At 40.6% G+C, this 27,999-nt stretch overlaps 1 protein-coding gene across 1 annotated transcript in view; it reads left to right on the top strand.

Moving 5' to 3' along the window:
* The first annotated feature begins 676 nt into the window (after positions 1-676).
* FAM47E (family with sequence similarity 47 member E) overlaps positions 677-27,999 on the top strand; it is a 44,668-nt gene continuing 17,345 nt past the window's right edge. Inside the window, exons 1-4 of the mRNA XM_023553342.2 lie at positions 677-1,787; positions 4,164-4,303; positions 14,495-14,639; positions 16,981-17,184. Of these exons, the coding sequence (XP_023409110.1) occupies positions 1,425-1,787; positions 4,164-4,303; positions 14,495-14,639; positions 16,981-17,184 (852 nt within the window). The 5' untranslated portion in view covers positions 677-1,424. The remainder of the gene's footprint in view (positions 1,788-4,163; positions 4,304-14,494; positions 14,640-16,980; positions 17,185-27,999) is intronic.

Raw genomic sequence — 27,999 nt, 5'->3', positions numbered from 1 at the left:
GACCGGATCCTTCTTCCGTGCCCAGCTGCGATCTACCGCCATTGGGGAAGGCGACAGCTAGGCCCGGGTTGGGGCTGCGCTGGGTAGGTCCGCACCGGGGGAGATCGAGGGCTGCGCGTGCCTACGCGGTCTCCTAGCGACCGGACCGGCCGGCCAGGAAAACAAACCACCCAAGCCCGGGCTTTCGCGCAGGATCCAGGGACATCATGGCGGACCGTCGGCGGCTGTTCCGGCCCGTGGGGCACGATCTGGTGCCGGTGGGCATGAACTACAGGCCCCGGTAAGCGCGCCGCGCAGGGCCGGGGGCGCACCCCGAGGTTCCCGCATGGGGGCGCATGGATCCCGTGTGGTGGCGCAGGGGGCCGCGAAGGCTCGGCATGATGTCCCTCCAGGCTCCCCGTTAGTGCTCCATCCACCTATATAATTATAAAAAAATGTAATGTAAAATAACAGCGCAAGGCCCTCCTCAGCCCAAAAGACCTTTCCTTTTGCTACCCTCACAACATCCCCATTCCAGATAAGAAGCTGATGGCCAGAGTCAACTGTGGAGACTAGCTTAGCTGAGGACTCTGAGGTCTCTTGCCAAGACCCACTCTGGTTTTCCTTTGGTTAGCGATTTGTTCTACCAGACAATCTGGGCGGGGGCGGGGGCGGGGGGGGGTGGAGCGGGGACGGAATACCCAAAAAGCAAGGTAAACATAAGCCCATTCTTACCTTGCTGACTGGGTCATCAGTACTTGTCAGGGACTGTAAGTTTGAAAAGAGGCTTTGATTCTGTAGGAAGGTGCTGTGGGATTGGGAGAGAGACAGATACTAGGCATATCTAGAAGCATAATCTTTTGATGTGGTGGAAAAATGTGAAATTGTTCACTACAGCTGATCTGGTAAGCAAGGTAAGCACTGTGCTCACCTTGCCTATTGGATAATCTGCCCCTGAGCCTGGGGCACCTGAATCCCTGGATTCGGTTTGAGGGTCTGCTGCAGGCCAAGCCTTTAGTCAAGCAGCTGGTCACTTTGGCCAAGCTGAGCCTGTGTTTGGTGGAGTGCTTCAGGTACCTGGGAGGTCTGTTGCCATTTTGATGTCACAGCCAAGGGGCAAGAGCACCAGGCTTTTTGCCTATGCTGATTTTTTTATTTATGAGGACCTCCAACCATTTGATTAGCAGCCAAGCGCATTAACTGTTTGTACCACCCAGGGACTTTGGGATATGGCGATAAGATGGAATAAATACGACAGGAGAGGGGCTTTGGGCAGACCAGTGATTTGCCATGAACTAGGAGTATGCTTAACTCAATCCTCTTTATATGGAATCTCTTTCCCTGACTCCACCCTCTTCGCCCCTCCCTCACCCCCCAAAAGGTGACAGCCAACCTCATACAGTCTCCTCCTTCCACCCCAGTCCTTTCAGTCAGTATGACCAGGCATGTTGTCTTCCAGGTGTTTCCCAAAGCACAAGAACAGGCACAGGTGCAAGAATACCTCCCTGAACAGCCAACAGTGGATATTTGTGAGGAAGGGGCTGGACGACTTCAGGAAAGGCTGTCCCCCTTGCCAAGGTCTGATCACGAAGGGCCCTCAGGAGGGCTTTCTTCCCTTGATTTATCACCAAGTTCCCCCACCTGTCCCCAAAACACGGGAGAACAAGCTGCCCAAGGAAGCAGCTGTGTTTGCCAAGCTCTCACCAGCCCAGCGAGCACGGAAGGCATTTATCGAGGACATTGAAGCCCACCTGGCCAGGCATCCCTTGGCCCTCTACCCGAATCTGGAAGACGATCTACCTGTAGAGGTAATGTCCTGTTCTAGGTTTGTGGGAGGGGGCGCACTGGTGCCTTGAAAATAATTCTTTCTAATGCCTGTGGAGTTAATTGTTGAAGGGGTGGATGTATATAAGGAGGAGAGGACATGAGTGCCTCTCCCGAGGGAAAGGGTTCTCATGGGGCTAGAGCAGCCTGCCTTTCTCTGCCCCCAAGAAATGTGAGTAGAAATAACATACATGCTTCTCCTTTTGATTCCTGTGAAATCATTCAAGTTTTACAGGTACAGCAAACCAGAAACATCTGTCTTCTTTTCCCCTGAAGTTCTACCAATCAATTTTGCTTTTTGACTTTGGGGGAAGAAATGATGGAGGAAATTGTTCAGTCTCTTGACACTTTAGGTTGGTGTTAGGAGGTATTCTTAAGTATGTGCTAACTGGTAGATAGAAGGCATATGAGAAAATGGGAGGTCACAGGCGAAGCTGTGGGTGCAGGCCTGCGCGGTGCTAACGGTTAAGTGCTAGACCATTAACCGACAGTTGGGTGGTTCTAAGCCATCCAGAGGCATCTCGAAAGAAAGGTCTGGTGATCTGCTCCTGAAAGGTCACAGCCATGAAAACCATATGGAGCAGTTCTACTCTGCCACACATGCGGTCACCATGAATTGGAATCAACAGCAATTAGTTTTACTGTTTACGGGAAACCCACCAAATTGTCAAGTAAGGGTTGGGCAGCTGCCCCATTACAGCACCAGTCTCCCAGGCCTCTTCTGACTTTCTGCGCCTTCATCCTTACTTAGGACATGTCTATTGTCCTCTGATCTCAAGATGGCTTCCACACCTCCAGGCTTCCAGTCTGTGTTTCAGGCAAGAAGATGGGGAAGGGGCAAAGGTTAAAGGGTGCATGCCAGCTGACTCTGTCCTTCTGAATAGGTAAATAATAGCTTTCCCAGGAGACTTCTCCTTATATCTCATCCATCTGACTACTAGGGAGTCCAGAAAATGGAGTTTTTTGATTGGGCATTACAGCTTGGACAAAATTCAGGTTCTGTTCAATTAAGGAAGAAAGGCAGAATGGATATTGGGCAGGCAAGTAGCAGTGCCTTCTACCCCCACCCTCTATTCTGCAGCCTATTCCCTACACAGGGAGCACTGCAGTCATTCAGAAAGATAATTCCTATCATGTACTTCCTCTGTTCAAAGCCCTCCAATGGCCCCTTCTCACTCAGAGTAAAGCCAAAGTTCTTGTTGTGTCTGAAAGGCCCCACGGGCTCTGCTCTGCACCCTGCTCTTGCTTTGCTTTCCTTCCAAACTCATCACCTACTCCTCCTACTCCTTCGGCTGCACTCCCTCTGTTCCAGCCACTCTTGCCCCCTGACTTTCTGAGAACATTACCCTTATGTTCTGCTTCAGGCTTCTGTACTTGTTCTTGTGTCTGGGACACTTGCCCCAAGGTATGTGCTTGGCTTGTGCCTTCCCTTCCTTCAAATCTTGACAAATGTCGCTTTACTGGACAGATCTATATAAAATAGCAGAGTCCCTGAGTGATGTGGAAACCTTGGAGGCAGAGTGGTTAAGAGCTGTGGCTGCTAACCAAAAGGTTGGCAGTTCAAATCCACGGGGCGCTCCTTGGAAACCTTATGTGGGAGGTCTACTCTGTCCTATAGGTTTGTTATGAGTCAGAATCGACTCGATGGCAATGGGTTTGGTTTTTTGGTTTTGGATGATGCAGACAGTTAACATGCTTGCTGCTAACCAAAAGGTTGGCGGTTTGAGCCTACTGAGACGTGCCTCAGAAGAAAGGCCTGGTGATTTAAAAAAAAAAGTGATTTACTTCTGAAAAATCAGCCCTTGAAAACTCTATGGAGCACAGTTCCACTCTGACATACATGGGGTCACTATGAGTCGGAGTTGACTCGACAGCAACTGTATTTTGTGTGTGTGTGTGAGTGATTTTAATATAAAATACCACTTCCCTTCCACCCTCATTTTCTATTCCTTACTTACCATGCTCTATTTTTTCATCGCTACACTTTTCACCACCAGACACCTTACTAGAATAAACGCTCTAGAAAAGCAGGACTTTATCTGTTTCTTCCACTTGTGTGTCATCAATACCTGGCATGTGGTAAACCTGTTACCAGTTGCTGTCGAGTCGATTCCATCTCATAGCAACCCCATGTGTTACAGAGTAGAGCTGCTCCATAGGGTTTTCTTAGCTGTAATCTTAACAGAAGTAGATCGCCAGCTCTTTCTTCCCAGGTACTGCTGGGTGGATTTGAACCACCAAACTTTCAGTTAGTCGCTGATTGCTTAACCGTTTGTGCCACCCAGGGACTCTTTTAGGATTAAGGGACCCCATTTTTTCAGTCTATTTTTCTTCCCTCCAAGGCAATTTTGTGTTTGTAGCTCTTGTTAAAGGTACTGGAAGTGCTAGATCCTGACAGGAAGCTGGAGGACACATGGGCTTATTGTCAGGACATCAGGAAAAGGACGAAGGAACCCACAAAGCGTTTAAACAAAAATTCCGCAGAAGTCTCTCCGAGACGGTAAGTATTATCCTAGTAACCTCTAGCTCATCCCCGTCACCTGATGAAATATTCTAGGAATTACCTTCCCAAAGCCTCTCATTGTTAGAATAATCTAGAGAAACCTAAGTAATTAAGTTCCTGAGAAGAGAAAGGAGCCCTGGGCCCCACTCTGAATAATGCTTGTTTCTTAAATGGATGTGAATTATCCAGGAATGGAGCAAAGATTGTGCCTGCATGACTCCAGAACTGCTTGGTGATTGAAGAACTGCAGAAAACCCTTTTAATTAGCCTAAAATGATTCTTTGAATTTTCTATGGCAGAAGCTCTCTTATTCAACATGCCTGGGACCAGTAGTTGGTTGGATAACAAATAAAAGAAGGTTAATACAGGAAACTGTAAAAAAATGATACTTAAGTACTTTGAAACATTTTAATGTCTTTCTTCTAAGATGCCTCTGGGTTGATTTAAAACATAACTTGCTAATTCATACTCACTTGTTAGTCTTTTAATGTAAAGCCTTTTTTCTGAATATGAGTCTGCTGCCTAGAGTTCCTGGTTGTTTTTTTGAATAAACCGTACCAGTGATGCATGTTCTATGATTTCCGGTTTCCAGTTCTTTAAAGTGGAAAGTTGACTTAAAGACACTTGAGAAGTGATCTGAGATTTTTTGCAAATCTACAATGATTTTGCCCATACCTAATATGATGACATTTTTTTTTTATTGTGCTTTAAGTGAAAGTTTACAGTTCAAGTTAGTTTCTTATAGAAAAATTTATGCACACATTGTTATGTAACTCTAGTTGCTGTCCCTGTAATGTGACAGAACACCTCTCCTTTCCACCCTGAATTTCCCGTGTCCATTCAACCAGCTCCTGTCCCTTTTTGGCTTCTCATCTCACCTCTGGACAGGTGCTACCCATTTAGTCTCATGTGTCTACTTGAGCTAAGAAGCACCCTCTTCATGAGTATCATTTTATGTCTTATAGTCCAGTCAAATATTTTGATGACAATTTTTTAATAAAAAGTTCACCTTCATGGAATCTTTCCAAAGCATTAAGCTTAATTTTCATAGAAACAACTCTCTTTATGTATCACTCTTGTTTTCTCAATTCACATAGTATTTAATTGAATATCGTAAATGTAATAAATATGCTTGACATAAATAGATTCATGATAAAACTTTTGACTTTTGAAATCAGATGGCTTCACTGGTGGGAGCTGAAGAGTGTGGGTGATCTAGAGAGCAGCCTATTCACAGCAGCAACAGCGTTTACAGAGGTGGGGACCATAGTCCGTGTGTCTACTATGGGCATGTAGAGCTTTGTAAGTTACCTACGTGGAGGTGGATTAAGGGAAAATCCACTGTATTAAATTATTTTTGTATGTTAGGGGGAGACACGTCTTCCTCACACCTGATGTTTTGTCTCAGGTGAAGGGAACTCCACTGTTGTGACACTTCCGGCCCCTCAGCCTACTCACTCACTCTACCTCCTGGTGAATTAGGGAGAACAACTGGACACACTCATCTCAGCACTGCCCTTCTTCTACTTGGAAGCAAAACAGCCCATGGAAAGCACACATTCTTTTCTGTTCCTTCTTTTTGATAGGCTGGGGGAAAGTGTCTGCCAGTTTCTGGGTTTCAGTGAACAAGTTCTTTGGGGCCTAAAAGCCATGTCCTCTAGCATGGCTGTGGCCAATAATATAGGTGATATTTTGGCCTTAGTTTTTGCTCTGTATATTATTTTTCAAGTTGCTCAGAAGCCAGCTAGGGAATAGGGAGGAGTGTTATATGGAGGGATCCCCTTGGAGATTCCAACAGTGTGGATTAGTGTGGTCCTGTGAGCATCTTTGAATTCTTGGCTTCAGTGAACCATTAGTTTGTTCTTTTTGTGCAAGAAATCAGCAGTATTATTGAGCATCTCTTCTGGGCCATGGAAAATGCTAGATTATGGGGACGTAGGGTCGCTATGGGTCGGAATCGACTCGACAGCACTGGGCTTTTTGGATGATAAACAAGAGAATTCCCCTGTCTTCATGGTATTTGCAGACTGGCATGGAAGACTGCCATTGGATCAATATAGAGGGTATGAGTCTCAGTTTATGATTTGTTACTTTTATTTCTATTTATATCTGACTCCAGGCCCCCATGCCACTGGACATTAAGACCTTTAGCCTTGGTCATTGTTTATACTGCAAGAAAGTGGGAATAGGTCCCCAATAATTGGAGGATTGATCTTTAACCTCTTTCTGTCTTTGGGAGTCTTCTCTTGATCCTTACTGTCATTGGCACAGTCTGTGTACCCTAGCTATACACCCACCCCTCTCTTCCCACCCCAACCACAGCACTTAACTTAATCACTTCAGTGAGCTTGGACTTCTACACAGTATAGTGTGCCTTTCATTTTAGGCAGTTTCCTTGGTCAGTCTTACAAAAATCTTCAAGGTAAGAATTACAAATGAATCTACTTGAAATAGGACAAGGGAAAAGTGTAGAGTGAATGAACACAAATTAGTATCTTCATAAATTATCATATCACATAATGAATGTATACTTACATAATGATGAGTTTTTTCATCAGCATATGTATTTGTTTTCTGTGGCAGCTATAATAAACTTGGTAATTTAAAACAACAGAAATTTACTTCTGGAGTTCAGAAGTCTGAAATCAGCATTACTGGGCCGAAATCCAGGTGTCGGCAGGGCCTCACTCCCTCTGGAGGCTCTAGAGGAGAATCTGTTCCTTTCTTCTTTTAGCTTCTAATGGCTGCTGGCATTCCTTGGCTTGTGGCTACATCAGTCTAGTCTTCAAGTTTTCAAAGCCAGCATCTCCAAATCTGTGTGCTCCATTTTTTCATCACTTTCCCTTATTTGTATGTGTCAAGTCAACCTCTATCTTTTTTTTTTTTTTTATATAAGGATGCTTGTGATGGGGTTGCTATGAGTCAGAATCATTTGATGGCAACTAACAGTGACAATTTGTGATAGCATTTAGGGCCCACCCAGATAATCCAGGATAATCTCCTCATTTCAAGATCCGTAATTTAATCACATCTGCAAAGACCCTTTTTCCAAATAAGGTAACATTTACAGCTTCTGCGGATTAGGACCTGATATCTTTGGGAACAATTATCAGCGTATAGCTGGTAGATTTGAACTGCCGATCTTTTGGTGAGGTCTTAACCACTGCGCCAACAGCATACATACATGTGGTAATATCTTCCATCTTTAAAAGAACATCCCTTGATCACATAGTCCCTTCCTTTACAAAAAATTTGAGAGAGGCATATATACTCACGTCCTCTTCTCCTTTTTTGAACGCAGAGCAATCAGGCTCTTATCTCCAGCATGCTACTGAACTTGCCATTGGTCATGGTCACCATTGACCTCCTGTTGCCAAATCAGTTCTCAGTAATCCCCATACTTGATGTATCAGCAGCAATTTAAACAATTAATGTTATCCCCTTTCTCAAAACACTTTCTTTGTTGGCCTCTGGAACATTCTTCTTTCTTGATTTTCCACCTACTTTGTGGACCTCTCCTCTGTCATCTTTTGCTGGTCACCTCTAATCTTCCTGACTTTTAACCTTGAAGTGCTTTAGTGCTTCTTTTCTTTACGTGTACCCCCGCCCAAGTGACTTCATTCAGTCCATCTATATATGGATAGTCAACATTTGTAGTTGGATGTATAATTGTCATCTTACACTTGACAACTCCAAAATTGAACTCTTGATTTCTTCCCAAAACCTACTCCTCCTTCTGTCTTCCTCAACGCAGTAAATAGCAACTGCATTCTTCCAGCTGCTTATATAACAGCAGTTGCAACCGTACAACAAATCCTCATTGTTTCAGCTTTGAAATATATCCAAAATCTCACCTTCTCTGTGATTACCAGCCTACTCCAAGACACCATCACCTCTTGCCTGGTTTATTGCAGTAGCTTTCTAACTGATTGTATGGCTTTTATCCATGCTCACTTCCTCTGTTTGTCACACAGTAGCCAGAATGATCATTTTTAAAGCTTAAGTCAGGTAGTGTCATTCCTGTACTCAAAATTGTCCAATTGCTTACTAACTTATTCAGAGTAGAACCCAGGGTCCTTACAGTTGTCTCTAAGGTCCCATATGATTGGGTCCCTGTTTCTTCTCAGGCCTCATCCTCTACTAGTTAACCACTCCTCTCCAGTCGCACCATCCTCCTTGCTGTTTCTCAGACCCGCTAAGCACACTCCCACCTCAGTGCCTTTGCATATGCTATTCTTTTCTGCCTAGAATTCTCTTCTACCAGATATCTGCATGGTTTGATCCCTTTCTTATTTTGGGTCTTTCCTAAAATATTACTTTATTAGAGAGGCATTCCCTGTATAACTAAAATGCTCTCTGCCATCACTCTGCATCCATCTTGTCCTATTTTATTTTTTTTTATGGCTCTTAGAATCACCTCATGTATGTTTATTTACTTCTTTTCTGTCACTCCCTACTTGACTGTAAAATGTATGAGGACAGGGACTTAACTTTATTTACAGCTGAATCTTAATGCCTAGAACAGTGCCTGAGACTTACTTGGTGCTAAATAAATATTTGTTGGATGAATGGCTGGATGAATGCTATGAATAAATGCTACAGGGTACTCAGAGAGTACATAAGAGAGCCTGTGGGATGGCCTCCCTGAGGAAGGGACTTGTATGTTGAGACATAAAGGGGGATAGGGGATGAAGAAGGCATTCCAGTCAGGTGGGACAGCATGGGCAAAAGCCCTGTGGCAGGAGGGAGCATGATAAATTCATGGAACTGAGAGAAAGCCACTGTGGCGGGAGCTCAGAGTGAGAGAGGGTGGTAGTTTAAGAACCTAGAAAGACAGGCAGGGAACAGGTCATGAAGGGCCTTGGAGGTTAAAATTTAGGTCTTTATTAGAGGTGTGACAAAAAGCTATTGAACATAAAAAATTATAAAGAAATGTTCATGGCAGCATTATTCACAATAACCAAAAAGTGGAAACATCCTATATTCCATGTTAGTGTCCTTGAACATGTTGCCCAGTTAGGGTCCATGCCCTGGAGCAGTCAAGTCAATGAAACGTACTCCAAGTCAGAAAGAGAGAAAGTTTATTGATTGTTGACACCAACAGAAAGTCCAACAGCAATGCAGGCTGTATTTATGGAGTCCTGAACAGCAGTTTTCACATCAGAGCTTATATGTCATTTTTGCAAGCATGAAGCCATAGATGGTCAGATGAGTATACATCACAAAACAACTATAAGAAGCTCTTTATTAAACTAAAAATATGCATTCTGGACATCTGGACGCTAATCTTTATGTTTGTAACAGGCAAAAAAACTTACTTAAAAATTTCTCAGCTAGTGGAACTAGCCTGCCAAGTTTTCTCTGACCCAGATAAGGAGCAAGAAAGAAAGTTGCAGACCAAAAGTGCCAGGCAGCCTTCCTAGCTGCCATCTTGCAGGCTGAAGGCCATCTCCCAAGAGAGCAAAGAAGAGGGTGGAGACCAAGGCTGCAAGAGCCAAGAAGGCCCCACACCCCTTTGGAAAGAGACCAGTGCAACTGGTACAGTTGAAAAAACTTATAGGTTGCTTAGAGTATTATTATGGTATTAGTTATATCAGGCTCTCAATCGCCCATTATGAAAAGGAGAAAATATGCTGAGAGGTATTAGGGTCATAAACATATGAATGGATAAACAAAATGTAGTATATTCATACAGTGAAATATTATTTAGCCATAAAAAGGAGGAGGACATCCTGCTTGGTAAAGTAGAGGGTCAGAGAAAGAGGAAGACCCTCAGCAAGATGGATTGACACAATGGCCACAACAATGGGCTCAAGCGTAACGATTGTGAGGATGGTGCAGGACCAGGCAGTGTTTTGTTCTGTTGTACATAGGGTTGCTGTGAGTTGGAACCAACTCGATGGCACCTGACAGCAACAACAAAGGATGAAGTACTGATACATGCTGCAGCATAATCAATTGAGGGTACAGAGTGGCAGTGTTTGATACATCCAGATTTACATGTTGAAATGATGGCTTTGGCTGCAGAGCAGAGAACAAACTGAGGGTTAGGAGTGAGGAACTGTAAGAGAAAATCCAGAGCTACCAGTGCAGTGATCCAGAGGAAACAGAGTTAAAATCTACCAGATTTGTTAATGGCTGGATTTTAGGGAGGAGGGAGAGAGAGGTCGAGGATGTGTCTCTTACTTGATTGAGGTTGTCTGAGTCTTGCAATATAGCTTTACCAGCTTTGGTGGACTTTAATTATTAAGCACAGTAATATGAGATTTTACTTGGCACATGTCTTAATAAATGGTATTTAAAATTTTTTAAATCTGGAAAAGAACATCATGTTTGGTAAAGTGGAGGGTCAGCAAACATGAGGAAAACCCTCAATGAAATAAATTGACAGAATAGTTGGAACAATGGGCTGAAACATAGCAATGATTGTGTGTGTGGCAGGACCAGGCAATGTTTCGTTCTGTTATACATAAGGTCGCTGTGAGTTGGAGCCAAGTCGATGGCAACTAATGACAACAAATAATTTTAAAAATCAGCTTATAATGGTAAAATGCTATTTTGTTAAAACTAATAAGGATTGTCTTTATGATATTGATAATGACAGTGTGATCTTTGAAAAGTTAAAATATAATTTTAAAAGAAAATTACAGACCTATATCCGTCATGAACATAGATGCAAAAATCCTCAACAAAATTCTAGCCAATAGAATTCAACAACATATCAAACAAATAATCCACCATGACCAATTGGGATTTATACCAGGTATGCAAGGTTGGTTCAATATTAGAAAAACAATTAATGTAATCCACCATATAAATAAAACAAAAGACAAAAACCACATGATCTTATCAATTGATGCAGAAAAGGCACTTGACAAAGTCCAACACCCATTCATGATAAAAACTCTCAGCAAAATAGGAATAGAAGGAAAATTCCTCAACATAATAAAGGGCATTTATACAAAGCCAACAGCCAACATCATCCTAAATGGAGACAGCCTGAAAGCATTTCCCTTCAGAATGAGAACAAGACAAGGATGCTCCTTATCACCGCTCTTATTCAACATTGTGTTGGAGGTCCTAGCCAGAGCAGTTAGGCTAGACAAAGATTTAAAGGGCATCCGGATTGGCAAGGAACAAGTAAACTTATCTCTGTTTGCAGACGACATGATCTTATACACAGAAAACCCTAAGAAGCCCTCAAGAAAACTACTGAAACTAATAGAACAGTTTGGCAGAGTTTCAGGTTACAAGATAAACATACAAAAATCAGTTGGATTCCTCTACATCAACAAAAAGAACATCGAAGAGGAAATCACCAAATCAATACCATCCACAGTAGTCCCCAAGAAGATAAAACACTTAGGAATAAATCTTACTGAAGATGTAAAAGACCTATACAAAGAAAACTACAAAGTACTACTGCAAGAAACTAAAAGGGACCTATGTAAGTGGAAAAACATACCTTGCTCATGGATAGGAAGACTTAACATAGTAATAATGTCTATTCTACCAAAAGCTATCTATGTATACAATGCACTTCTGATCCAAATTCCAATGACATTTTTTAATGTGATGGAGAAACAAATCACCACCTTCATATGGAGGGGAAAGAAGCCCTGGATAAGGAAAGCATTACTGAAAAAGAAGAAAGTGGGAGGACTCACTCTACCTGATTTTAGAAGATATTACACAGCCACAGTAGTCAAAACAGTCTTGTACTGGTAGAACAACAGACATATAGACCAATGGAACAGAATTGAGAACTCAGATATAAATCCCTCCACATATGCCAAACCAAAAAAGCCGAACCCAGTGCCGTCAAGTCGATTCTGACTCATAGCGACCCTATAGGACAGGGTAGAACTGCCCCATAGAGTTTCCAAGGAGTGCCTGGTGGATTCGAACTGCCGGCCCTTTGGTTAGCAGCCGTAGCACTTAGCTACTATGCCACCAGGGTTTCCATCCACATATGAGCAGCTGATACTTGGCAAAGGCTCAGTGTCAGTTAATTGGGGAAAAGATAGTCTTTTTAACAAATGGTGCTTGCATAACTGGATATCCATCTGCAAAAAAATGAAACAGGACCCATACCTCACACCATGCACAAAAACTAACTCCAGATGGATCAAAGACCTAAACATAAAGTCTAAAACGATAAAGATCATGGAAGAAAAATTAGGGACAACGTTAGGAGCCCTAATACAAGGCATAAAGAAAATACAAAACATTACTAAAAATGACAAAGAGAAATCAGATAACTGGGAACTCCTAAAAATCCAACACCTATGCTCATCTAAAGACTTCACCAAAAGAGTAAAAAGACCACCTGCAGACTGGGAAAAAATTTTCGGCTATGACATCTCCGACCCGCACCTGATCTCTAAAATCTATACGATTCTGCTAAAACTCAGCCACGAAAAGACAAACAGCCCAATTAAAAATTGGGCAAAGGATATGAGCATGCACTTCACTAAAGAAGATATTCAGGTGGCTAACAGATACATGAGGAAATGTTCTTGATCATTAGCCATTAGAGAAATGCAAATTAAAACTACGATGAGATTCCATCTCACTCCAACAGGGCTGGCATAAATGCAAAAAACACAAAATAATAAATGTTGGAGAGGCTGTGGAGAGATTGGAACTCTTATACACTGCTGGTGGGAATGTCAAATGGTACAACCACTTTGGAAATCCATCTGGTATTTCCTTAAAAAGCTAGAAATAGAACTACCATATGACAGAAATCCCACTCCTCGGAATATATCCCAGAGAAATAAGAGCCTTTACATGAACAGATATATGCACACCCATGTTTATTGCAGCACTGTTTATAATAGCAAAAAGCTGGAAACAACCAAGATGTCCATCAATGGACAAATGGATAAATAAATTATGGTATATTCACACAGTGGAATACTACGCATTGATAAAGAACAGTGATAAATCTGTGAAACATTTCATAACATGGAGGAACCTGGAAGGCATTATGCTGAGTGAAATTAGTCAGAGGCAAAAGGACAAATATTGTATAAGACCACTATTATAAGATCTTGAGAAATAGCTTAAATTGAGAAGAACACATTCTTTTGTGTTTACGAGAGGGGGGAGGGAGGGAGGGTGGAAGAGGGTTATTTACTGATTAGATATAATCTGATTAGATAGTGAATAAGAACAGCTTTAGGTGAAGGGAAGGACAACACTCAATACAGGGGAGGTCAGCACAACTGGACTGGACCAAAAGCAAAGAAGTTTCCCAGATAAACTGAATGCTTCGAAGGTCAACGGAGCAAGGGCGGGGGTTTGGGAACTATGGCTTCAGGGAACATCTGAGTCAATTGGCAAAATAAACTCTGTTAAAACATTCTGGATCCCACTTTGAAGTGGGGCATCTGGGGTTTTAAACGCTAACAAGCGGCAATCTAAGATGCATCAATGAGTCTCAACCCACCCAGATCAAAGGAGAATGAAGAACACCAAGGTCACAAGGTAATTATGAGCCCAAGAGACAGAAGGGGCTACATGAACTAGAGACTACATCATCCTGAGACCAGAAGAACTAGATGGTGCCCGGCCACAACATATGACTGCCCTGACAGGGAGCGCAACAGAGAACCCCTGAGGGAGCAGGAGAACAGTGGGATGCAGACCCCAAGTTCTCATAAAAAGATCAGACTTAATGGTCTGACTAAAACTAGAAGAATCCCGGCAGTCATGGTCCCCAGACCTTCTGTTGCCCCAGGACAAGAACCATTCCCGAAGCCAACTCATCAGACGTGGATTGGACTGGACAATGGGTTGGAGAGAGATGCTGATGAGGAGTGAGCTACTTGCATCAGGTGGACACTTGAGACTATGTTGGCATCTCCTGCCTGGAGGAGAGATGAAAGGGTAGAGGAGTTAGAAACTGGCCGAAGGGTCATGAAAGGAGAGACTGGAAGGAGGGAGCAGGCTGATTCATTAGGGGGAGAATAAGTGGGACTATGTAGTAAGGTGTATATAAGTTTATATGTGAGAGACTGACTTGATTTGTAAGCTCTCACTTAAAGCACAATAAAATTATTAAAAAATATATAATTTGTGTGAGCTTGCAAGAGCTTTATGCTCACTTTTCCTCACTATGTTAACTGTTTGAAATCTACTTGGATTCATTTTGCCTCATATTGTAACTCTGATTATTTTCAGCTCTAAGAAGCCTCCTGTGTCACATTCAGGCAAGTGGGTTTATGAAGAAAAGAAGCCAAGGGAAACAGATACACTCCGTGATCCTCCTCTTCATGAAAATATACGCAAAGAAGTTGGTGACTTCTGCAACTGGGTTGCTACTCTTGTAAGCTAGGATTAAAACTTCAGTCTACTTTTAAAAGTCGAGCTCAAATTTGCTTTTTTTAAAGAGCAGCATTTGGATAAAATCTAAGTCAAATAATCAAAATTATAAATTTATAGATTGAAATGTTTATGGTAGATGAAATTCTGGAAAGTTGGCAAGCTTGAAGCCAATTTGAATGTTTAGCATCTCACCTCATTACTGTTGTTTTATATTCTTATTTTCAGTGTCAAGACCTTCTTCCTCAACTCATTGTTCTCAGTTATCTTCGCTTATAAATACTTGGATAGCTATACTTGACTACAGCCTTTCCAAAAAGTATTTCTAAAATGAAGCAACTTTTGACTCAGCTGTCAAGGCCTTTCCTTGCTTTCCTTCCTAGAACCTATTCAGTTACCTAGTCTTGTTCTTTGGTTCCTGTAGATATTTAGATTCCTGATTCTTCTTCTGGATGTAAGACCTCTTAGTATTTGTGTCTCCCTACTCCCTCAATTTTTGAGTGTATTGGTCAATTTTAGTCAATGTGTTATTTAGGACATTGGCAAGTGACTGAAATGCAAAATCAGACTAGCTTAAGGGAGGAAAGGGAAACATCCAGAAGTATTAGGACCTTCAGGCACAGCTGGGTCCAGGTGTTGAAATGGTTTTAGGTGCTCTCCCTATCTCTTGGCTGCTGTCCTTTATCTGGCTACTTTATTCTCAAGTAGTCTTCCCCCAAGACATGTCAGAAGCCTCCCCTAAAATCTCCAAGCTTACATCCTACCAGTGAGCAACCTTAGTGAGAATAGAGCAACCCTTTTCCAACAGGGAAAAGTCCCGGGCTTACTTTTACTGGACTAACTTGAGTCACGTGTTTGTGCTTGAATTAAACAACTGTGACTAGGGAGGTGGAATATGCTGATTGATTAGGTCAGGTTAAACGTCTTACCCTGGATCCAAGGTGGGGAAACAGGGTGTGGAGTTTCAGCTTCAGCTGTAACGGAATGACTGAGAGTGAGGAAGGGAGGTTCCCTAGAGGAAGATTGGTGTAGGGATGCTGGGCAAGGCAGATAATGCCCACTCTGCTGGAACTGGTGCCCTGCTTATCCATAATCCGGCTGGATTGAGTTGCTTAATTCCCATCTCTTCATTTCTCCCATTCCTGCAGCTTGAGCTACTCCTCTATTAGGCAGGAGAGTTAAGAAACCCTAGGCTAGTAATAGGTCCCTGGGTGGTGCAGATGGTTTGTGCTTGCCTGCTAACCAAAGGGTTGGCAGTTCAAAGCTACCTAGCAGCACTGTGGAAGGAAGACCTGGCAATCTGCTTCTGTAAAGATTACAGCCAAGAAAACCCTATGGAGTACAGTTCTACTCTGTAACACCTGGGGTCACCATGAGTCAGAACTGGCTCCACAGCAACAGATTTGGTTTTGGTTTTGTGGAAACTAATAGTTTAGCTACTTTGGTAACTGGCCTTGCTTTCATTCCCTATGACCAAGGCCTCATCTTTACCTTAGTTCTACTACCTAGGTCCCTGTCACAATCAGCCTGTGCTATTTTCTTAACAGCATTCGTTTATACTTTCCTTCTATGCTGTCAGTTTATGTAGTTTTCACCTTATTGATTCTGCTTGCTCTTTTTCTGCTCCATTATTATTTTGGCTTAGTTTTGACTCCACTACTCTCTTTTTGACCCTGATTCTATTTCAAGACTCCTCTCCATAAATTTCACTCCAACTTCAGCTCCAGGCTGCTAATGACCTCATTCACTCTCTGCTTCCCAATTTATATTTCCCAATCTGGAATTCTGTTGAGCCTAACTTTTCTTTTAGCATTGAGCCACATCATAGGTCAGTTGTCGGCCCCTGGATTAGCTGCCCCTCACAAGTCCATCTCTCTCTACTCCTGTCAGCCGTGGGTGGGGGAAGCAAGGGGAGAGCGCTGTTCTTCGTATAAAATATGGCTGCCTTCTTCAGCAGGGGCCAGGGACAGAGCAGTGTCCCTTATAAGGGACAGTGCAGATACTGACCTTTCTAGACGTGTCTGGAAAAACACCTATAAAAATGTCACTGCTATAAAATGTTTGAGAAGTTTGCTTTTGATCAAACTTGAGTTTTCCTCAGCCCCATTATTTTCCGCAGGGACTCACTGCTTCTTGCAGGTCCTAAGCCATCTTGCGATGCACTGACAAGGCCCTCCAGACCCCAGATACTTCTTGTCTCTAATGATCGCCAACTGAGCATTTTCTGTAACTCCTGCAAACTACCACTTCTTTAGCAGTGGTCAGATACTGCCCTTAGATTAAAGCAGAAAGCAAGGAGCATGTTACCATTTGACCTTGACTCAAGAGATGTGATATTATTCCAGGGAAGTTCAACCATTGATGAAGAGTTCATCCTGAAACAGTTTGACACTGATTATGGGAACAAACCAAGCAATGATGTGTTCCACATGTTGAGACTAAACCAAGTTCCTTTGGAGCTAAAGTCTAAAGTGGGGCTAAATAAACCACAGGAGCTAGATTTTTCCTTCCAGGAACTAGACTGCAAGAGGAAACTCCAGAAGCCACAGGTAATTGCAGAAGGGGAGAAACCAAATATCAAAGAAAATATTTTCTTGAATTCTGGTGCTGGTCTTTTAAAATAGAATTCTTCAAATTTTACAGGAGGCTCCCTGACCACAAACCACCATTCTTGACCATATGCTTTTTTTACCTGATCATTAACAATTACTCAGTTACCTCACACACACATATATGTTATGTTGTTATTAATTGCCATCAAGTCAGCTTCAGCTCATGGTGATCCCGTTACAACAGAACGAAAACGCCCAGTTCTGTGCTATCTTCACAATCCTTAATATACTCGAGGCTACTAGGGGGCTCATCTTCGAGCATTATATCAGACAATAGCCTGTTGTAATCGGAAGGGTTTTCACTGGCTAATTTTCAGAAGTAGATTGTCAGCCCTTTCTTCCTAGTCTGTCTTAGTCTGGAAGTTCTGCTCGAACCTGTCCACCATGGGTGACCCTGCTGGTATTTCAAATACCAGTGGAGTAGTAGCTCCCTGCATCATGGTAATACACAAGTTACCACAGTATGACAAAGTGACAGAAGGGTGGTGGGGAAAAATATATATATATATCTGTAGCTCTCAACCACTGCACCACCAGGGCTCCATATATACACACACACACACACACACACACACACACACACACACACACAAGTCAAATAAAACCCAAAACCAAACCCGTTGTCGTCTAGTCGATTCAAGTCAAGTCAAATAGTACAAGTTAACAGACTTAAGTGCCTAAGTAGAAGGGAGGGAGGTGGTGCCGAGGAGTTCCTTTCTCTGAAAGTGAGAAATAATATATTATCTCTAATTACCTCATGATTTTATATATAATCTTTGATACTGTATTTCCAGTGTTTAGGACATACTCATTAAAATTAAAATTCAATTTATAATTGAACACAATTGACTGAACTATTTTGACATGTACTATGTTTCCATCTGTTTTATAACGTTTATGAAGACTATGCATTCCATCATTGATATCAGCACTTTAATTTTTCCATTTTTCTCCTATCTTTCTAAAGAGTAACATACAAAATGCTGCTAGACAGGCAAATTATGTTCATCATACTTGAGGCCTGAACCACTGCTTGTTCTGAATCTGGGCTGAATCAAATTGCTCAATTCCTACTATTTACAAAAAATTGCACAAACACTGCTTTATAAGCCATGATGGTTATTGCCAAAGTTGAACTTTTGACTGACAAAGGGTCAGTATGCAGAAGTTCAAAATATATTTCTATGTGGTATGATTTTCTTGCTGCCTGAAGCACTTCCTACATTTCTTGTAATGTGAATCTACTGGTGATAAATTCTTTCCGGTTTTGAATATCTGAAAATACCCTTATTCTGTCCACATGTTTAAAAGATATTTGTGTAGATTCTAGGCTCACCGTTTCCTGTTTCGTTTTTTAATTTTAGTATTGCAAAGATGTTGCTCCACTGTCTTCTTGCTTACATTGTTTCTGACGGCAAATCTTATGTCATCCTTATCTTTGTTTTTTCTGAACATAATTTTTTTCCCTCTCTTGGCTGTTTTTACGATTTTCTGTTTGTTACTGATTTTGGGCAGTTTGATTATTGCGTGCCTTGGGTAAATTTCTTCATGTTTCTGGTGCTTGGCATTTGCCAAACTTCTTCAACCTGTGGGCTTATGATTTTCGTCAAATTTGAACAATTTTTGGCCGTTGTTTCTTCCAATAGTTTTCTGTCTCTCATTGCCCCACCTTCTGGGACTCTCATTTTAGGCTGCTTGAAGTTGTCCCACAACTCACTGCTGCTCTGTTCAATTTTTTATTCTCTTTTCTTTCTGAGTTTCTATTGCTGTCTTTAAGTTCTTTAATCTTTTTTCCTTTGTTGTGTAATGTGTTGTTAATCCCATCTGTGTATTTTTCATCTCAAACATTATGATTTTCATCTCTAGAAGTTTAACTTGAGTCTTTTTTTTTTTAATCTGCTGTATTTCTACTTAATCTTGAGAACACATGGAATGTAGTTTCAATAGATGCTTTAATATCTTTGTCTGCCAATTCTAACATCTGTATCAGTTTTGGATTTATTTCCTCATTACGGGTCATGTTTTCCTTCCTCTCTGCGTGCCTGGTAATCTATGAGTGAATTCTATACATTGTGAATTTTACCTTGTTGGATGCTGGTATTTTTTTATTCCTATAAATACTCTTGAGCCTTTTTTCTGGAATGCAGTCAAGTTATGTGAAAACAGTTTGATACTTTTGGGTCGTTTTTAAGGTTTGTTGGTTGGAATCCAAGATGCTCAATCTAGGACTAATTATGAGCCACTACAAAGACAAGACTTTCTGTGTACTCTAACAGTACCCTGTGAATCTTTAGGTGTTCCAGGTGGGAATATGTGCTGTTCCTGTCCCTATGTGAGCACTGGTACTGCTTCCTTTACTTCTTTCAGTTGGTTCTTTCCCTGCTGAATATTTGAGGGGACACTCTGTAAATCTCTGGAGTTCTCTATGTAAGTTTCTCCTCTCTGGTATTCAGTGCTGTGAACTCCAGCTTCTTGGTCTCCTTGAACTCTCAGCTCTGTCTTCTCAGTTCAGAGAACCCATTGGTCTCATTTATTCCTCCTCCCTGTACCATGGTCTGGAAACTCTCTCAAGGCAGTGGGCTGGGGCAATTGTGTGACATATCTTGTTTGTTTCTCATCTCTCAGGGATCACTGTCCTTTGTTGCCTGATATTCAACGTCTTGCAAACGTTTGTTTCATATATGTTTTCTGGTTTTGTTGTTGTAGGTGGGAGGGTAAACCTAATCCCTATGCCAGAAGTGGAAATCCTCATCTTTATTTTTTCATTTCACATACTTGCTACACTCTGCTCTTTGATGTTCTTCAAAGCTCTGCACTTTCCCACTACCTTAGCTTTGTTCATATCATTGTCTCTGCCGAAGTACTCTTCTTTCCTGTGTCCATATGTTTATATTTCACATGTCAGTTGTTCCATGGGGTCTTTTTTCAGGCCCTTTGTTTGGCATTAATTTATTCTTACCTTTGATCTCTCATAGCATTCTGTGCCTCAATTGTAGCATTTTTCCTCTTGCTCTGTATATTCATTCATCCACTTGTTTACACATTCATTCAACAAATATTTCTGAGTATCTCCTACTATGTGTCAAAAAGTGCTGGGAGCTGGGAACACAAAAATGAAGGACAGTTTCCTACCCTTAAAGATCTTACAGTCTAGTTCTAGTAGGGTCAACAGGTAAATTATTAACTACAATTAAATGATGTCATGGTGTATACAGGGCATAGGGAGAAGTAATCGATTGCACCAAACATGGGGGTGAGGGTAGGTTCAGTAAAAACTTCACAGAAGAAATTATGTTTGTACTGGGTCTTGAAAGATCACTTGTTACACAACATCATAGCATATTCCAGAACTCAAGTTCTTCAGAATGGTCATAGTGTAGATTCCATTCTGCTCCATCTCTCCTCCCTTTCTTTTTTCTTCCCTTTCTTTTCCTTCTTTCTTCAATTCAGTGGTCCTAAACCAGGGGTGTTTTTGTCCTCTAGGATATATTTGGCAATATGTGGGAGCATTTTTTGTTGCCATAACTAGGGCAGTGGGGATGCTAACGGCATCCGGTGAGTAGGGTCTAGAAATGCTGCTAAACATCTTAAAATGCACAGAACAGCCCCCACAACAAAAAATTATCCAGCCCCAAATTTCAATAGTGCCAAGATTAAGAAAAACCAAACCAAACTTGTTGCCATCAAGTGAATTCCCACCCGTGGCGACCCCATGTGTTACATAACAGAATTGAAGTCCCTAGTGTTTTCTTGGCTGTAGTATTTATAGAAGCAAATCACCAGGCCTTCTGTGGCACCACTGGGTAGGCTGAAACTGCTGACCTTTCAGTTAGTAGACCAGTGCAAACTGCACCACCGAGGGACCTAAGATTAAGAAACCCAACTTTAATTCAACAAGTATTTATTGAGCACCTATTATGCCCTAGATACCAGGTGGATATAGTGCAGAACAAAGCAGACAAAAATTTTTACCTCGTGAAGTTTACATTTTAAAGAATGAGAGGAAAGGCAATCAATCAGAAAAATTTGTTATTGTTGTTGTTGTAAGGTGCCATTGAGTCATTTCTGACTCATAATAACAGAAGGCAACACTGCCCAGTCCTGTGTCATCCTCACAACTGCTGTTATGCTTGAGCCCATTGTTGCAGCCACTGTGTCAATCTATCTCGTTGAGGGTCTTCCTCTTTTTTGCTGACCATCTACTTTACCAAGCATGATGTCCTTCTCCAGGGATTGATCCCTCCTGGTAACATGTCCAAAGTATGTGAGATGAAGTCTCACCATCCTTGCTTCTAAGGAGCATTTTAGCTGTACGTCTTCCAAGACAGAGCTTTTCATTCTTTTTGCAGTCCATGGTACACTCAATATTCTTCGCCAACACCATAACTCAAAGGCATCGAATCTTCTTCAAGCCTCCCTATTCACTGTCCAGTTTTTGCATGGTATGAGGCCATTGAAAATACCATGGCTTGAGTCAGACGTACCTTAGTCTTCAAAGTGACATCTCTGCTTTTTAACACTTTAAAGAGGTCTTTTGTAGCAGTTTTACCCAATGCAATGCATTGTTTGATTTGTTTTAAAAAAATTTTTTTATGGTACTTTAGATGAAGGTTTACAGAGCAAACTAGTTTCTCATTAAACAGTCAGTACATACATTGTTCTATGACATTGGTTAACAACCGCCCCTGCCCCTGGGCTGGTGTGCCACTTTAGTCTCGTTTTCTTTTATGGGCCTGTCCAATCTTTGGCTGAAGAGTGAACCTCAAGAGTAACTTCATTACCGAGCTGAAAGGGTGTCTGGGGGCCACACTCTCAGGGTTTCTCCATTCTCTGTCAGGCCAGCAAGTCTAGTCTTTCTTTTTGAGTTAGAATTATGTTCTCCATTTTTCTCCAGCTCTGTCTGGGACCCTCTATTGTGATCCTTGTCAGAGCAGTCAGTGTTGGTAGCTGGGCACATATAGTTATACAGGACTCAGTCTGGTGGAGGCTGTGGTAGATGTGGTCCATTACTCCTTTGGACTAATCTTTCCCTTGTGTCTTTAGTTTTCTTCATTCTTCCTTGCTCCCAAAGAGGTGAGACCAGTGGAGTATCCTAGATGGCCGCTCACAGGCTTTTAAGACCCCAGACACTACTCACCAAAGTAGAATGTAGAACATTTTCTTTTATTAACTGTGTTATGCCAATTGAGCTAGATGTTCCCTGAGACTATGGTCCCCACAGCCCTCAGCCCAGCAATTCAGTCCCTCAGGGAGTTTGGATGTGTCTATGGAGCTTCCAAGACCTTGCTTTCTAAAGTTGTTCTGGCTTTGCCAGTATTGTGTACTGTCTTACCCTTCATCAAAGTTACCACTTATCTATTGTATATTTGTGCTTTTCTATCCCCAACCCTCCCCTCTCTCGTAACCGTCAAAGATTGTTTCTTTTTGTCTATAAACCTTCTCATGAGTTTTTACAGTAATGGTCTCGTACAATATTTGTCCTTTTTGTGATTCACTTATTTCACTCAGCATAATGTCCTCCAGATGCATCCATGTTATGAGATGCTTCACAGATTCATTGTTGTTTTTTATCATTGTGTAATACTCCATTGTGTGTATGTACTACAGTTTGATTATCTATTCATCTGTTGATGGGCATCTAGGTTGTTTCCATCTATTTGCTACTGTGAACAATGCTGCAGTGAACATGTGTGTGCATATGTCTATTTGTGTGATGACTCTTATTTCTCTAGGATGTATTCCTAGGAGTGGGATTGCTGGATCATATGGTATTTCTATTTATAGCTTCCTAAGGAAGCGCCATATCATTTTCCAAAATGGTTGTGTCATTTTCCATTCCCACCAGCAGTGCATAAGAGTTCCAGTCTCCCCACAGCCTCTCCAGCATTTATAATTTCCTGTTATTTTGATTCATGCCAGTAATGCCAGGGTGAGATGGTATCTCATTGTGGTTTTGATTTGCATTTCTCTAATGGCTAGTGATGGTGAGCGTTTCCTCATTGTGTCTGTTGGCTTGAATGTCTTCTTTGGTGAAGTGTCCGTTCATTTCCTTTGCCCAATTTTTAATTGGATTGTTTGTCTTTTTGTTGTAGAATTGTTGGATTTTCTTGGAGATTTTAGAGATTAGACCTTTGTCTGATTTGTAATAGTCGAATTTTTTTTCCCCAGTTTGTAGGTTCTGTTTTTACCCTTTTGGTGAAACTTTTGATGAGCATAAGTGTTTAATTTTTAGAAGATCCTAGTTATCTAGCTTATTTTTGGAGTTTGTGTGTTGTGGTTGTGGTTTGTATCTTGTTAATACCATGTATTAGGGCCTCTAGTGTTGATCCTATTTTTTCTTCTATGCACTTCATAGTTTTGACTTTATATTTAGGTCTTTGATCCATTTCGAGTTAGTTTTTGTATATAGTGTGAGATATGGGTCTTGTTTCATTTTTTTGCAGATAGATATCCAGTTTTGCTGGCACCATTTGTTAAAAAGACTGTCTTTTCCCCATTTGATGGACTTTGGGCCCTTGTCAAAGATCAGGTGACCATAAGTGGATGGATTTACATCGGGTCCTTGATTCTGTTCCATTGGTCAATGTATCTGTCTTTGTACCAGTACCAGGCTGTTTTGACTACCGTAGCTGTATAGTAGGTTCTGAGGTCAGGTAACATGAGTTTTCCTACTTTATTCTTCTTCTTCAGTAGTGCTTTACTTATCTGGGGCTTCTTCCCTGTCCATATGAAGTTGATGATAAGTTTTTCCATCTCTTTAAAGAAAGTCGGTGGTATTTGGAAATTGGAATTACATTGTATTTGTAAATCGCTTTGGGCAGAATTGTCATTTCACAATGTTGATTCCACTTACAATGTTAAGCGTGGTATGTTTTTCCATTTATGTAGACTCTTGGATTCTTGCAGTAGTGTTTTGTAGTTTTCTTTGTATAGGTCCTTTACATCCCTGTTTAGATTTATTCCTAAGTTTTGAATTTTTTTAGGGGCTATTATAAATGGTATTGTTTTCCTGATTTCCTTTTCATCATTCTTTTTTTTGGTGTATAGGAATCCAACTGATTTTTGTATGTTTATCTTGTATCCTGCTACTGTGCTGAATCTTTCTATTAGTTCCAGTAGTTTTCTCATAGAGTCTTTGGGTTTTCTATGTATAATATCATATCATCTCAAATAGGGACAGTTTAACTTCTTCATTACCAATTTGGATGCCCTTTATTTCTTCTTCTTGCCTTATTGCTCTAGCTAGAACTTCCAGTACAATGTTGAATAGGAGTGGTGATAAAGGGCATCCTTGTCTTGTTCCTATTCTAAAGGGGGAATGTTTTCAGCCTCCCTCCATTAAGAATGATGTTGGCCATTGGTTTTACATAGATGCCATTTATTGTGTTGAGAAATTTCTCTTCTATACGTTTTTGTTGAGAGTTTTTATCAGGAATGTGTGTTGGACTTTGTCGAATGCCTTTTCTGTGTTCATTGAGGTGATTATGTGATTCTTTTCTTTCTTTTATTTATGTGGTAAATTATGTTGATTGATTTTCTAATGTTGAACCATCCTTGCATACCTGGTATGGATCCTACTTGGTGGTGGCGTATTATTTTTTTCATATGATGCTGAATTCTATTGGTTAGAATTTTGTTGAGAGTTTTTACATCTATATTCATGAGAGATATTGGTCTGTAATTTTCTTTTTTTTTTGCGGTGTCTTTGCCTGCTTTTGGTATCAGGGTTATGCTGGCTTTATAGAATGAATTTGGAAGAATTGCTTCTTTTTCTATGTTCTGAAATAATTTGAGTGGTGCTGGTGTAAGCTCTTCTTTGAATGTTTGGTAGAATTCTTCAGTGAAGCCACCTGGGCCGGGGCTTTTTTTGTTGCCAGTTTTTTTTTTTTTTTTTTATCACCCTTTCAATCTCTTCTCTTGTTATGGGTCTGTTCAGATTTTCAACATCATTTTGTATTAGTTTGGGTAGGTAGTGTGTTTCTAGAAATTTGTCCATTTTCTCTAGGTTTTCAAATTTGTTGGAGTACAGTTTTCAAATTTGTTGGAGTACAGTGTTTCATACTACTCTGTTATGATCCTTTTTATTTCAGTTGGATCTGTTGTAATGTCCCCCATTTCATTTCTTATTTGGGTTATTTGCATCTTCTCCTGTTTTTCTTTTATCAATTTGGCCAGTGTTTCATTGATTTTGCTGATCCTTTCAAAGAACCAACTTTTGGTTTTGTTGATTTTCTATTCTCTATTTCATTTATTTCTGCTCTGATTTTTATTATTTCCTTTCTTCTGCTGACTGTGGGCTTCTTTTGCTGTCCTCTATTTGTTCAGGCTATGTAGCTAATGTTTCAATTTTGTCCCATTCTTCTTTTTTGATGTGTGCATCTATTGCTATAAATTGACCCCTGAGGACTGCCTTTGCTGTGTCCAAAAGGTTTTAGTATGATGTGATTCCATTCTCATTTGATTCTAGGAGATTTTTTTTTTTATTATTCCATGTCTGATTTCTATTACCCAGTGGTTTTTAAGCAGAGTGTTATTCAGTTTCCATGTAATTGATTTTTTTTCCCTTGCTGTTCCAGCTGTTAGTTTCTACTTTGATGGTATTGTGGTCAGAGAAGATACTTTGTATTAGCTCAGTGTTTTGGATTTTGTTGAGGATTGCTCTGTGGCCTAAGATGTGGTCTATTCTGGAGAACATCCCAGGTGCATTGGAAAAGAATGCGTACTTTGCAGCTGTTGGGTGGAGTGTTCTATATATGTCTATGAGGTCAAGCTGGCTGATTATGACCTTTAGATATTCTGTATCTTTGTTGAGTTTCTTTCTAGATGTTCTGTCCTTTACCGAGAGTGGTGTGTTGAAGTCTCCTACTATTATTGTGGAACTGTCAATTTCACTTTTCAGTGCTGTTAGAGTTTCTTTTATGTATTTTGGAGCCCTGTCATTGGTTGTATAGATATTTATTATGGTTATGTCTTCATGATGGATCGTTCCTTTAATCATTATATAGTGTCCTTCTTTGTCTTCTGTGGCAGATTTTGTTTTAAGGTCTATTTTATCTGAGATTAGTATTGCCACTCTTTTTTTTTTTTTTTTTTTGGTAGCTGTTTGCTTGATATATTTTTTCCATCCTTTGATTTTTAATAAATTTATGTCTTTGTTTCTAAGGTGTGTCACTTGTAGATAGCATATTGATGGATTCTGTTTTTTTTACCCATTCTGTCACTTTCTGTCTCTTTATGGGTGCATTTAGGTCATTTAGATTCAGTGTAATTATTCATAGGTGTGAGTTTATTGCTGTCATTTCATAGTGCCTTTTTTTTTTTTTTTGTGGTGCAGACATTTTCTTTGTTTCTCTTACTCTCCTATGCTGAATTCTTCTTGTTTGTGGATTTTTTTTTTCGTTTGTTTTTGTAGATTTTGTTTTCGCTTAAAACTTTATGTTTTTCTTCTTTATTTTGATGAGTAGGATTAACGTTCTTTGTGGTTACCTTGAAATTTACCGTTATCTTCCTAGGTTTGAACCAGTCTATTGTTTACTTGATATCACCTTTTCTTGCATTTCTTTAGGATGTTCTATACCTACACCATTTATTCCCTCTTTTATTGTTCTGACATTGTTGTCATTTATAGATTAACCTCTCTGGTTCCTTGCTGCAATTTGTTTGGTTTTAGATAGTTCTTGAGAGTTCATCTCCTAGGTTGGTATCTGGCTGGTACTATCTTGTGTCCTAGATTCAGGCTGTGGTGTAATGTTTGTTCTCAGACCAAAGGGCTCCCTTTAACAATTCTTGTAAATTTCTTTTGGTTTTTATATATTCCCTTAGTTTCCGTTTATCTGGAAATGTCCTAATTTCACCATCATATCTGAATGAGAGTTTTGCAGGATATATTATTCTTGATTGGTAATTTTCTTTTCTTTCATGGTTTTATATATGTCATCCCATTGCCTTCTTGCCTGCATGGTTTCTGCCGAATATTCAGAGCTTAGTCTTTTAGTCTTATTGTTTCTCCTCTGTATGTGACTTTTTGTTTTTCTTGAACTGTTCTCGGGATTTTTCTTTGTCTTCAGTTTTAGTGAGTGTGATTATGATATGCCTTGGTGATTTTCTTTTGGGGTCTATCGTATATGGGGTTCGTTGAGCATCTTGGATGGTCACCTTTTCATCTTTCATGATATTCTGGACAGTTTCAGTTAGCAATCTTTCAATGATCCTCTGTGTTTTCTGTTTTCTCCCCCTGTTCTGGAACTCCGATCACTTGCAAGTTTTTGCTTTTGATTGTATCCCACATAATTCTCAGAGTTTCTTCATTTTTCTTTGTTCTTTTTTCTGATTTTTCCTCAAACAGAGTTGTATCCAAGTGTTTGTCTTCAATTTTGCTGATCTGTCTTCTATCATTTCAAACCTGCTCTTCAGCCTTCTGTGACACTGTCTGTTTCTGAAATCTTGTTATTTGTCTTTTGGATTTCTAATTGTTGTTTTTGTATGATTCCTAGCTGTGAATTTATTTTGGCATTTTGTTCTTGTATAATTTTCCTGAATTCTTCCATTTTTATTGTGTGTATTTTCCATAAATTTGACTGCTTTTTCCATGAATTTGTCTGTTTTTTCCTCATTTTTGTCGCTTTTTGCTTCAACTCTTGGATTGCTCTGAATTTTAGAGATTTGAATTTCCTGTCAGGTAGTTCTAGTGCCTTTTCTTCTACTGGAAAGTCATCTGGTGTTTTTTTTTGGATGCCTGCTGGGCCTATCCTT

This window comes from Loxodonta africana, chromosome 5, assembly GCF_030014295.1.
Source record: "Loxodonta africana isolate mLoxAfr1 chromosome 5, mLoxAfr1.hap2, whole genome shotgun sequence".
Classification (NCBI taxonomy): domain Eukaryota; kingdom Metazoa; phylum Chordata; class Mammalia; order Proboscidea; family Elephantidae; genus Loxodonta; species Loxodonta africana.
Note: the sequence above shows the minus strand (reverse complement) of the source record. Positions and strands in the feature narration are given on the sequence as shown.